Here is a 13,535-nt window from a genome sequence, read left to right as displayed (position 1 = left end):
GAGCCTGAAAGGGCCCTCTAAGAGCACAGATGGGCAACTTGAGGAGGTACAACCTAAACACTCATGAATGATCTCAGCATTTGCTCCGCATTACTTTTATTCGGGGCAGCCTATAGCAAAGGTTACCTAAACTTCAGCACCATGGAAATAACTCTGCATAATTTGGCCTTCTCCGTCACAATATGTCCAGTCATTCTGTCACTGCCACAGCTGGAGTAGTGTTGCATGGTATACAAATACTTTAAAAAAGGTGTCACAATACCCTGCAGTTCATTTTCTGGGTACTAATAAGACCTGTGTCTATGTGCTGCACTCCGCTTCCATTGAGGCGGAGCCCACAGTCTTTTTAAATCTCATATGCACTCTGCTAATACAAGTGCTCTTGCCGACACACGGCTCGTCGTCAAAGCAGACTAAATGTGCCGGTGAAGTACGGTAGCACAGGGTTAAGAGACGAGCCGATACTTATGAAGGTATACAATAACACTGAGGCTCCTCAGGCTGACCCAAGACTGCAAACTCTTTATTAAATCCCACCTTTTCAAAAAGGCGTTACCGCTTCACTCTGTCCCGTTCTTACCTTTCACAATCTGTGTTCACGAGCGGGAGCTTAAATTCACTCAAAGCGTTTCACTAAGAGGGAACTCAACAATATAGCTTACAGTTCGGCTCGCACTTTCCTCTGTAAGGATTCAACCTTTTAAAAGCAGCCGTGTGACGAGGTGGAGAGATGTGAACGTGTAGAAAGAAGATCTCACTCTACTACTATGAACCAAAACCAGAAACCAAACGCTTTTTAATGAGTAGAACTGTAGTAAATAAATAGTATATCATAAATAGTTCTCATGTGAAGCTGTGGCTTGAGGAACATTGTATAGCAGTGTGTCCTGTGAACACAGATTGAATCATTAATGCTGCTATGGAAATTACCCGACTGCTACATGGGGATTTGGTTTTTTTTTCAGACAATAGGCACTTCTCTAAATGACCCAACCTTTCTTAAGATGAAGTGTCAGGAAATGACTGATGAGCGGTCAGCAAAACAAGTGTCGTTCTTGTGGATTGGTTTCTGCTCGTGCGACAGACAGAAATGGTGTCAAATCCTTAGCCTACATTTGAATGTTCTTTCATGAAGAGAATGGCAAACGCCCACGGAGTCTTTTCTACTGACAAGCTAGCTGCTTAAGCCTAATTAGAATGTGGATTATAGAACCGTTACAAAAATAACATTGATTTTATAGAAATTACTTTCATGGTGACAGATGAGACATTTGTTTATCGTGACTACATTATTACCATTAATTAAATCCTCACAAAGAAGTATAGCGCCTTGCTCTATGTCTTTTCATAGCGCTAAATGACAGAATGCACTACTAAAACAAAGACCAGCCATTTCGTGGGCTAATAGCTTCTGTCGCATTTGACATGAGAGAGACAAAGGCCTCTAAAAAGAAAAGACTTGGTCTGATGAGAAATCTCTTTATTTGTTTATTTCCATGCTCTGTCTCACAGCGGCTTTCAATGGCTGCCTCTCATAGAGCTCTGTCAAGTCAATAAAGGGGGGGGTGGGGGGGACCATCTCAACACTGTGATCTTATGGACTGTTGGATGCCTAGCAAATGTGTACACTGAACGGTCTGAACCAGTCTGGGATATCCTCCACTACACACCGATAGCAGTTTGCTTTAACCTGACAGGTGCAGGCTGAGTCTAGCCGTCAGGTCTTCATTCTGAGGCCTTCTAGCTGCCAACACTCGGGTGTTTCCCATATTTCAAGGCCATCTTACAGTCTTCAAAAGCTGCATTCTATCTAATGACCAGCAGGGGTTGACTCCTCTGGTTGTATAGAAGTCTCAAGTCTTCTTCAATACAGCGTGATGTTCATTTAGTAAATTATGATCCATTTAGAGTCAAATGGACCATAAAGCAGGGGATGCTTTGGGTCACTACCAGACCTGTATACTGCTCATCTACGTCACTCCTTTGCATTCCAAATATGGTAACTTCTGTTCAACGGTTGCAAAAAACAAAACGTGTTGAAGGCCGTAATCTGAGATGCCGATCCAATCGCCAAGCTTCAAAACATCAGTCCACAAAGGGTCACATCACGACGACTACGTACACTTATATACAGTTGCTCACAGTCTAGTCCTTTAATTCGCATGGCCCTCAATTTCATTCTGAATAATCCTCATACACTTATTCATAAGTTTGGTTTGTTTGTCTGGCGTCTCCCAAGTCGATGAGACACAATCGACACCAACCATAAACCCACAACCGAATAATATATATCCGACCACTCAAAGTGCTTTAACACTAAGCGTCATCATTCACATCCATTCACACACGTGGCTGCCACCTGTACTAACTGACCATTCACACACACCTCAGGAACAGTGTTCTTAGTCTACTAATTGACTAGGAGGGGGCGGTCCTAGTCAGCGCCACACGTATATCCATCCAGAAACGGTGAACATGAAAATTATTCATGTAAATATGAATTTATATTTGTTACGCTGCAACGGTTTCATTAATTTTGTGGGGCCAAGCAAACCAGATAGTAATTTAACCCTTCAATACATACAAGGTGAGTATTGTTGTGCATTTACCGTAAACCAATACAAAAAGGCCAAGTCATGCAAAAATTATTATTTGATATCAGATATTAAAAAAAAGAAAAATACTGCGATACAGATTTGTGGTCATACAGCACTACACTGTATGACAATCAAATGAATGGTGGACGCTAAGGAGATCCACGTTAGCATGATGTTCCTCTCTACGCTCCCCCTCAGAGAACCAGAGCTGACTCATAGGGGGAATGAGGGTCCACCACCTTGTTATGCATCATGAGTAGTTGCATGAGTGAGCCAGGATGTACGTTCCTCAGTGCTCACATCTTTCTATCGCATCTCCTCTGGGACGGGCTGAGACGTGAAAGTACAGCAATTCATCCCCAATATAAAGTTCTCACCAGACCTCTATATGTTCACACTAAGTTTTATCTAACAGGGTATGGTATCTTTACAAATATTTTCTGTGTTTTGGTCACTTTTTGTGACATACCTTACAAAAGAGGAAGTAACTACTAAAACAGGAACGAGACCCCCTTACTCTGCTCAGCAAAATGAATTACAACACTGCGGAATAATAATAAGTCATAATTCACTGTCAACTGAAAGAGTACTGTAACAGATTCTGGATGCGTACCCTGTGCAGTTCTTATTGGTTGGCTTTCTATCTGAAAAATAATCAATGTGCATCATCTCAACTGACGCAGCTTCTCAACCCTTCTGCTGAGCAGGGCTTATGTGGTCTTGTCACTCGGCTCTGGAGAAAACCCGTTTGCATTGGCACTCATGTAATATCGTGCGCTTCTGTTCAAATCCTATAGTTTTGCACTCAAGTACACCTGCAGACCTGGGCCTCTATGAAGACCTCTTTTACAATAAAGCAGGAGAAGACTCATTGAGGGATCACAATCTCGAGCCACCAGCAGGGTCCTAGAACATGCAAAACATATTGTGAATGCAGCACATGCCGTATTTGAGGAGCACATATAAAAGGTTTCTTAACAGTTACTTGAGATAATCTGTTGGCTCTGAATTGCCACCACAACATCAGAATGGACTGCTGCTGCTTAGTAATGTGTTTGATGAGCGAAAAAAGCAGAGCCATTCAGCAAATAAGGGGAATTTCAGAAGTAGGATGATTAGATGTTTTAAGGACGAGGGTTTTATCCTATGTTGCGTGCTCTATGCTTACCTTCCTGATGGCTCCATGAAGTCATTTCCTTCTACTTTGCTAAGAGGCTTTCAGTCCATGCTTGCCTCTCTGATACTTAAGTAAAAAAAAAAACACATTACCTTGCTAGCTTCAAGGCTTCAAGCTGTGTCAAAAGCATAATTAAAGTCACGATAAAGACTCAACACCAGGTCCACTCAGCAAAGTGCCAAACACCACCAACATGTGTGAACCTCAATGTGCCGACTGAAATAACTGAATCAACATGTCCATTAAATTATCCATAAGACCAGCGCATGAACACCACTCATCACAGTGGTCAGCACAGTAGATTACGCTTCATAAATGATGCCATGTGTCTTTATAGAATATGTCGTAGCCTAATAACCCTTCCCTAAGCAGGACAATCATCTAAAACAGTGACATCCTCAAAACCAATGGGATCCCCTCAATATGAAATACTTACATTATCAGGCTGGTGGTAAGAAATCAGCATTCAGACAATTCATGGCGTACAACAATTATTTCAACTAAAATGACTTATACATGTGGCAAACTCCTTAAAAGGAATGGCTGCGAAGGTTGTGTGTGTAACGTTAGCGAGTGTGCGATCGAGAGAGTGTGTTGTAAACGTAGCGGTGCGTGTACACTGCTGATGAGAAGGAAGGGGTTAGGCTCTCGGAGTGGGCTCACCTTTAACCTGGACCAGCTATTCTCAATTTATGGAAACACCTTTCCCTCAAGTTTTGCTCACTTTTGATGATTAAAAAATTTAAATTGCTTTCAACACAAATATTATTTTTTGTATAATTTCTGATTCTTCAACATCGGAACAATATATTAAGGTTTGAGACAGTTGGTCTGAGGAAATAAGAGATTTGATATACCAAACGACAAATTGAATAATTGTCAAATTTCCCTACAAAACAATAATGACTAACGGCAAATAACTTCAAATCACCTTCAACCCCTTTATCCCCCACAATCTAATAAATATAATACCTGAACAAATATTTGATTGCAAAAGCATTGCATTGGTGTCTTCAAAGTATGTAAGGAATGATTTCTAAAAAAAGAAAAATTATATATATATATATATATATATATATATATATATATAAATAAATATATGCAACAGTATGCATTGCGAAATATCCCAACTTTTAGGGCAAAAACACATTTCCGAATAGCTATTACCATCAACATAAACATTAGAAGCAAAACTCTTATAGCATACGACCTGTATTCAAATATTTAAATAACAGGATTTCAATAATTGTGGGTTTAGGTAAACCAAAAGGAGAAACCAGCAGGTTTGCTGGCCTCATCAACAGCCTGCAGACTTCCCCTCTCATGTGACCTGCCTCTCATGTGACACATCACATGAGCAAGCATCCATCTGTCGCCAGTCTCTTCTTCTTCTTCTTCCTTAAGCTGAAGCTACCAACATTTGGAGTGAATCCATACCGTAACGCTACAGCCGTGTGTTGTGCAGACAGTGAAGCTGGCCTTACATGCTCCACATTAAATAATAACGCTCATTCATTCGTGTGGCTAACAGGTCAGCTGACTCATCAATGTCGGCTAATCCACTGCGCTAGTGGCGTTTCGCTAACCGTGTAGGACTGTCGTAACGCTGCTCTTGTACGCAGTCGTTGCCATAGTGACAATAGTGCATGTGTCCCCAAACGTACATGACTACGCATCGTAAAACTAATGCATGCAGTTAAGGTTGTGTCACCTGAGCTACAACGATTAACGATGCCGTTAGCTGCAGCTAGCATGCTAGCTTAGGTGACTTGCTGTGCGGCGCTACGTTAGTGGTATTCGTTTAACATATAGGTTAGCTAGGTTTATAAAGTCAGCGTGAAAAGCTAAAGATAATAGCAGTTGTACTACTAATCTGTAACCTTAACGCGGATTTAATTTCCAGCGCAACAGCGGCCAACGTCAGCTGGTTTAGAGTCGTGACTGGCAATGTTAGCATGCTAGCTTGACGTGTGCTGTATTCACTTGTCCCTGGGTAAAGCACTGGATTAAAAGCCATGGCTGACCATTTGTATTTTATTTCACGAACATTGTCACACCTAGCACAATTTAACATACGGTTACAAGAGAAGTACGGGAATATTCCTCATCTCTCTGGTCCTAGACGGTGCTAACGTTACATATTTAATACGATGCATTACTGTCCTGGATGCCCGATAATAAAACGTCAAACTGAAGCGTAACAAGAATAGTATGAGGTATGGGAGTATTCTAACAAGAGTATAATGTCATCCTCACAGTTTGCTTGTCATTGAATGCGGCACAACAACCTTGTTAGCCACTAGCTACACTTGCAGCTACCTCCAGCAGGCTGCTAACGTCACATACTTAGCCGAGGTTGAGAGATGTAATTTCGGGTCACAGCCTGGGTGTGTGTCCTCGCAGCTGCTGCCAAGCCGTTGATGTCCATCGCCCTGTTTGCTACCAATGTTGCCATCGTCTGATGAAGAACAGGAACCCGAGGAAGCTAATGTTGCTCGATGTGCTTTTCTAGCTGGTTCCGAATAGCATAAATGACAGCAGAGCGCTGGTCATGTGACACTGAGGAACCGGATGTTTGTGGAGAGCGGATGGAGCTGCGCGCGCACATGAGCAAAACAGGTGAGTAACGCTAGAGCTTTAGGTTTGACCTTTTAAGTGTGTGTAAGTATAACAAGGACAATATAATACAAATATAATCACTTTCATAAGCAGTCATTAGATCCATCGACCAGCTATGCTGCATTAAAAAGTCAGAGATTCTTGAGAGGTGGGCTTTCAAGGAAATAAGAGAAGTTATTCATATTTTGTTTATTTCAAAGTTTCTTTTCATGATGTGCAATTGAGAGCTTTGGTCGTCAGCATCCCAGCTTGTATATTTTTCTCATAATTAATGACTAGTTGGTGCTGAATGAAAAATATAGCCCAGAGGATATGGAATTCAAGCACTGGATGTTGTTACCCTTATTTAATACCTGTAGCTACATGTTTCCACAAAGTGTCATGGTAACTGACCTTACCACAGAACCTGGCATCAAACATGCCTATACTGTAATCGCCGTTGTGAGAAAATCCAAGCTCGCTCAACATTAATTCCACGTGCAGTTTCAGCACAGAGAGAAAGAAGGTCAACTTTTAGGAAATAATTCATGTGAATGCTGTTTCTGCTCAAGGAGAAACTCTGACCAGCAGAGCAGTCAGTATCTAATTACTTTGTTGTTTTTCCTATGGAAGCCATGATGTGAAAATGTGCATGATGCTAAACAGCTGGACGTACTTTCCACTTGCTGCATCCGCAGCCAGCTGCAGACGTGTACTGGTCACGCGGACGTGCACGTGGTTCCATTAATCAAAAATGAAATCTTCTCACTAGAATATGACAAAATATACGTATAAAATGGAAACAGGAACTACATGGCAATCTGCAGATTCGAAACAAACTTTTTGAGATGTTACGGGAATTACTTTGTTGATAATAATTTAAAATCTGACTGATATGCTAAGATAATTGCAGCTGGCAGACGTGGATATCTCTGCTGTATTGGTGCTTTCTCTGTGTGTGTGTGTCTCTCTCTATCTCTCTCTCTCTCTCTCTCTCTCTCTCTCTCTCTCTCTCTCTCTCTCTCTCTAACACACAACCAACACAATGTATTGGTGAGTGACAGGTGAAATGACATGATTGCTCACATTTTCCCCCTTTAAAAAGTCTTAGTTTGCTGTTTTTTTCTCATTTTTGAAACTCTGATGCATTCTCATTTGACGCAGCATGTTCTGCACAATAGCTTGTAAGCGTCTGTTTGAAGATGATTGTGAACCATGGCCCCTGCACCACCAACACACTGGCATCCCATACAGAAAGGCACAGCTCTCTCTGTGATGGTGGAAAAGCACTACAGACTGAAGTGGTAAGCACCGCCATGGTGAGGCTGACGGAAACCCCTAGAGAGCTCATCCAAATGTTTCAGGCCGCATGCAAAAAATAGCTAATTAATGCAAGTGAAGGGCTTCTGCCTACAGGAGCAGTGCCCTCATTTTTGAAATATCATTTTTTTCCCAGAGTCTTTTTTGATGAGTTCAAAGGGATATGATTTCCCTCAAACTCCTCAGATTAACCCATCAAGGCAAATATGTATCATAATATTAATGCGTTTATGTTGTATGTCTGTGGCTGCTGCTGTTGTTAAAGGGTTCACACAGTGTCCTGAAATATAAACTGTATGTTAAATTCAGCCCTCTATGAACGACATTCACACGAGAAGGCTGTGATTCCACAGCCTTCCATATATGTCTAGATTTTGTGTCTTGAGTTTTGAATGTTGAAATGTACATCTGAACTTCATGCAGGAGACTGGAGATCACTTACCTTGCATGGCAGCATGATTCCCGCACTGCCAAGACATCACATATCGCCCAAAGATCCATCTTGTCGGTGCATGGACCAATCGGTGTCCTGCTACAGGCGGACTACGTGATCATCGCGACATCACGTGAATCCAGCTGCCATGCAAGGTAACATCTAACCCAAGTACAATTCTATAGAAAAATAGAGGGCATGCCTCAATATTTTCTTGCAATTGGTTTTAATGGTTCTTGTATGCCAGCTTGTATTGGCCATTTTTCATGCCGTCTGGAGAGGAAGCAAATTAATGCAATGATTGAATGACCAAGTAATTCTTTTGGTCACCTCACCTCAAGTGAGCGTAAAAACGTTTTTACATTATCAAGGAAGTTGATGCATAAGATTAAATTCATGGAAATGCAATGGTCATGTACATTGTTATGAACTGTATTTATATAGTGTTTTTCTAGTCTTCCAACCACTCAAAGTGTTTTACATGTCAACATTCCCATCATTCAAAAACGGTGGGGTCTCTCTCCACCGCCTAAAAGAGGGGGACGAAAAACAGGGCGGAGCCGGCACCAGTTGGTAAGGGTTATCTTTCAGGATTACCTACCCTGCCGGCTCACCCAAACCTGGACGGAACCCAGATGAGGAGCATAAGCAAGGAGTGACTGCTGCATAAGAAGGAGAACAGGAGCCTTCAGAGGGTAGAAGGAAAACCGAGGAGCGAGGGAGGAACACAAGGAGCGTAAGCTGACAGTCCTGCTTGACCTTACCTCTGGCCAACCTTTCTGTCGAGGCATTGTCGGCCTCCTAGAAACAGCCTCAATGCTGATAAGAAGGGACTGCTAAGAAGGGACTGCCCCGCTTGCACGTCAAGGACTTCTTCTTCCAGGTGGAGTGTCAGTTTACCGTCTCTAAAAAGACCATCAGTAGCCAGCTTGTCCCACTTCCTACCATTCCAGCGTGTGGCCTGGACTTTGTGGAACCCCTGCCGTAGATCCCCTGAGGGCGCCGCTTCATCTTGGTCATGGTCCACGACGCCATCCAGTTTCCTAAAGTGGTCCATCTATGCACTACCTCAACAAAGGTCATTGTAAGAGGTTCTCTTGTTGTTTTCTAGAGTTGGCACAGCAAAATAAATCTTAATGGACCAGGGAACCACCCTCATGTCAAAGGTCATGCACTACCTGTGCACACCACTCAGTCTACCCCCTCTCCAACGGATGGCTTGGTGGAGTGGTTCAACAAGACCCTGAGGTGCATATTTCGATAGTTAATACAATTGTTTGTAGAAATTGGAATCAGTTGTTGCCTCATGTCCTTTGGGCTGTCTGCAAAGTCCTCCAGAGCTCTACAGGATTCTCCCAATACAAGCTGCAAACAACGACCCTGGGGAACCCTCGACCTGGCTGAAGAAGCGTGGGAGCAGCAAACATCCTACATGGACAGCATGAAACTGGGGTTGGCTCAGGTGTGGCTCATGGTCTGGCATATGGCACAAGCTCGCTAGTGGCTAACAAGATCAGAAAAGTCTTGCTGCAAGTTATTGGAGAAAAAAGGCTGTGCCCCTGCGAGGTAGTGGAGAAACCACCTCGGTGGCCAGAGCCTTGTCTCTCTCCACCACTGTTGCGAGGCGCCAGAGAAGAGGGTGGAGGATCACATTTGGGGCTCAGTATTTCTTAAAGTGATAGTGTGGGTGATTTGAAGTAGGGTTCTATGAGTACGTACCCGCTAGTCAGTGCATTACCTGAAGTAAATGACAGTTGGCACACCCCCAGTTTGAAGAAACAGACCAGCACGGTTCTGCAGCAGCCAAACATATTTCAGACACCTAAGAAGGGTCCACCAAAAAGAAATATCAGTTGTGTATCAGTATGTGTACTAGCAGGACGTGCCGACCACCATCTACTGTATATTCAATGACTATAGATAAGTACAACCAAACAATAATCCGAACTATCCCTTTATTTTTTACATTGAATGTTAAGAATGTCATTGTCGCTGAATACAATCAGTGGTTAGCTGAATTATTCAATATCAATGTATTGTCTGGAGAAAGGGTAATTTATGGTATTATCAAATGCTAATAACATAGTTCGAGGTTGTTTTGAGGAAGTCCTGGAAAGACCATAAGATCATCTGTCATGTAGTGGATTGTCCTGTTCCCTGATTAAGTAAATCATCCTGTTGGGGCTCCATGCCAACACGATGGCAAAGTGGTTAGTAGTACTCTCCTCTTATAGTTTAAACTTGAACTCCAAGCTGAACAAAGTGTTTGCTCATTTAAATGTCCTACTGATACATGAACCCAAAAGGGTTTTAGCAGATGTAGCCAGGTTTTATATTTAATTGAATCTGGCGTCAGTGTTCTTGCTGAGCGAAGCTCAACGAATGTGTTTCTCCGTACTGATGACACGTCTCGGGCATGGAGGCATGTTCAAAGCTACGTTATGTGTCTTTCTTTCTTCGGTGAGCCTCTCAACAGGGTTCAACAGCGAGGTGCAGCTTGTAGTCCCACTCGCTTCCCGGGCGCAAACAATGACGGTAAAACCTTAAAGCACTTTGCTCAGCTCGCTATTTTATCAGAGAAGACATGATGAGCTTGTATAAGTTTGATGTATTATTAATACGACGCTTGTCACTGCAGTGCCACTTGCTGTCTCTCCAGCATGATGTAAATGTACACCCTTGTGATGGTGCGGTCATGTGATGGAGGAGGAGACCTCTGATTGGCTACAAATAATTCCCTAAATGGAACAAGTAAGCAACCTCCGGTGCTATGACATGAACACAACTCTGAAGTGCCAGAAACTGCAGTTCATCAAATGGCCACTTGAGGCTGGCTCCAGAAGCAAGTCGATCATAAAATGCCCAAGTGAACAGCAGAACTAAGCATGCCTGTACATACATCCTGGTACGAGAAACCTGTTGAGTCTCGATGATGATGTCCCTGTTCATCACCACTGTATGGGGGGTGAAATGGCTGATTAGGCATAATCAAGGGCCTGGTTGCTTTCAGTGACGGGTGGGGGCAATTAACTGTAAACCGGGCATCCTGCTGGGCAATGTTCAACAGCTTGTACATCAATGTTTTTAATGTAAATGTCATTTTAAATGCATACATTTCTATTACATTCATTTAACTTTGTATAGGTGGGATTTTGTTTACATTTATATATCTAAAACAATTTGTTGTGTGTGTGTGGCCCACCACCTGATCTTTATAACTAACTTACTGTATTTGTGTCATAGCCCATTGTTAGAATCTCCTTGTTATTTCTGTTTTATTATTTTCTGTTTCACTATTAATGATTGCAGTCGTATCACATCCTTTCTTGCGGTTACAATACAAACATTTCTTTTCTTTAGAGCCTTGCTGTCAACTTCTTAGACAGACAGAATCGGCCACAGAATAGCGACACTGCTAAATGTCTTTAGCTTTGCTCATTTTATACTTATAAAATAACATTATAGCTTGTTTTACTACGTCTAAGGATGTTGTGCTCCTTCCAAGTAGCCAGTGATGGCCTTAGCTCGTACATCGTGGTGTTTGAAACTGCAAACTCGGTGCCGATGCGACACAGTAGCGCTGCAGATGTAATTAAACATTGTAGTGTTTCGACGCGTTTGGTAATTACGGTTATTTCACGGCTTTGTGCTAAGTGTTTCACAGAACACACAAGTGGAACCCTTGCTTTGGAGAGGGGTTCCGCTCCCCTCACTCTTTGATTACTTAATGGGATTAATTATTCTTTGAAGAAGCAGAGCGACTAAACTGTGCATGTTTGTACAACCTGTAGCTCCGCTTAGCACCGCGGAGCTTTACGTTGCTGGATCAGTGTGCTCCAAGAGGGTTCGCTTCTCCAGAAAGACTTTTGCATGTTAATCCCCAGATTCACCGTATGGCACAAAAAGGACAAGGCCGAAAACAGTAACGGAAAGCAAGGACAGGATGTAGCCTTTCTTTCACCTCCTAAGACCTGAGCTTAAAGGCCGGACCATGTGACGGGTGGAAATGTGTTGGTGGTCCGCAGCTACAACAGCCCTGCCCGCGCATGCATACACACACAGTCCCCCGAAACCCCCCACTTACAAAAACCTCCGTGACCTTCCTTCTAATTGGATTTGGGGTGAAGAGAGAGAATGGGAGGGAGGGGGGTGGGGGGTGGAGGGGGGTGGGAGGCGTAAATGTGACCTTTCTTTTTCCTCCGGGGAGATTCCCAAGACACAGTGGGGAGGATTGGTTCCTTTGGGGCTGCTCACAAAAGAGCCTCAGTTTTCTGTGTTGCTCTGTGCCAGAAGCAGGGCAGCTGAACTTGAAACGGAAGAAAAAGTTGTCTGAACTTTATAGAAAAGCTTAAACTGTTCCAAAATTGAAGTCTAGTTTTTTCCATCGGTGGACAAAGTACTGAGATCGTTTACTTGAGTACAAGTTGCACTGTACCTTTACAACTTCTACTGCAGTGAACATACTAAAGTATTCCCTGAAAGTGTAGATCTACTACAGGTCTAGTATGCATCTAACTGATGATATTTTATGTTAAAAACCTTGATCTGAAAATTAAGTACCATTCTCTGAGAGTTGTTAGAGATATAAAAAGTGTAAACGTATTAATATACGAATATTGATATGTATGTACATTGTAATATGTGAAGTAGCTGAAATTCATGCTTAACTTTAGTTCTTCCACACCATAATTCACGAGGGTACACCTTCACCGATGCACTACTTGAATGGTTAAATTACTCGACTCAGTTTTTGTAGTGAGCTGCTTTCAGAAGTCTTTTATGCGTCGTAGAAACGACCTGGGTCTTTTCATGGTGTGGTGGTCCTGGTGGAACCAGTAAAGACTCACCCGGCGCCGCTCTCCGGTTCAGCTCAGTCCAAAGCCGTGAATAAGTGTGCTCAGCAAACGGCCGCTGGATGACAACATGAACGTTCACCTTGCAAACCGTGCTTTAGTTTCATTGACAGAAACATATCTGTTTCTTCCCTCCATCTCTCAGTCGTCATCAGCGAACGTGAATAAAACCACGAGATGGTTGGACGCTCTGGAAAAGCTACTTTTGATTTATTAATGCCGTTTTATTGCATTTTAAATACATTCATATCGATCTAATTAAATGACACATTAAGACGAAATTGGGTTTTTTTTCGTAAAAAATGACGTGTTATTAACTCTAAATGAAAATGAGCATTATATGATTTCTTTTCACCCTAGAAATAAGCAACATTAAGGAGCTTTGAAGTCCTGAATGTCGCTGACGGGGCTCCACCGAACTGAGCAGCCTGAAAGGTCACACAGCTTCTTGTTGTGAGCTCACAGTAATTATTGAAGGCAAGCCAGACGAGCACATCCTCATTTAGGTCATCGGGATAACAACAGAGAGATTTGAGTTGGTAAATTAAACCCAAACT

At 42.6% G+C, this 13,535-nt stretch overlaps 1 protein-coding gene and 1 long non-coding RNA gene across 3 annotated transcripts in view; one reads left to right on the top strand and one right to left on the bottom strand.

Annotated features, from left to right (window-relative positions):
• Positions 1-6,358, bottom strand: part of atp6v1ba (ATPase, H+ transporting, lysosomal, V1 subunit B, member a) — a 28,075-nt gene extending 21,717 nt beyond the window's left edge. Inside the window, exon 1 of the mRNA XM_034551534.1 lies at positions 6,121-6,358. Coding sequence (XP_034407425.1) covers positions 6,121-6,229 — 109 coding nt within the window. The 5' untranslated portion in view covers positions 6,230-6,358. The remainder of the gene's footprint in view (positions 1-6,120) is intronic.
• Positions 6,290-12,252, top strand: LOC117743744. 2 transcript variants are annotated; one of them, XR_004611122.1, is made up of 3 exons: positions 6,290-6,393; positions 7,537-7,676; positions 8,116-12,252. It is a non-coding gene; the product is annotated as an uncharacterized LOC117743744 (long non-coding RNA). The 2 variants fall into 2 exon arrangements; XR_004611123.1 differs by having other exon boundaries at positions 6,333-7,676; positions 8,116-8,280; positions 8,662-12,252.
• Positions 12,253-13,535: the final 1,283 nt, after the last annotated feature.

This window comes from Cyclopterus lumpus, chromosome 15 (genome assembly GCF_009769545.1).
Source record: "Cyclopterus lumpus isolate fCycLum1 chromosome 15, fCycLum1.pri, whole genome shotgun sequence".
NCBI classification, from domain to species: Eukaryota; Metazoa; Chordata; class Actinopteri; order Perciformes; family Cyclopteridae; genus Cyclopterus; species Cyclopterus lumpus.
Note: the sequence above shows the minus strand (reverse complement) of the source record. Positions and strands in the feature narration are given on the sequence as shown.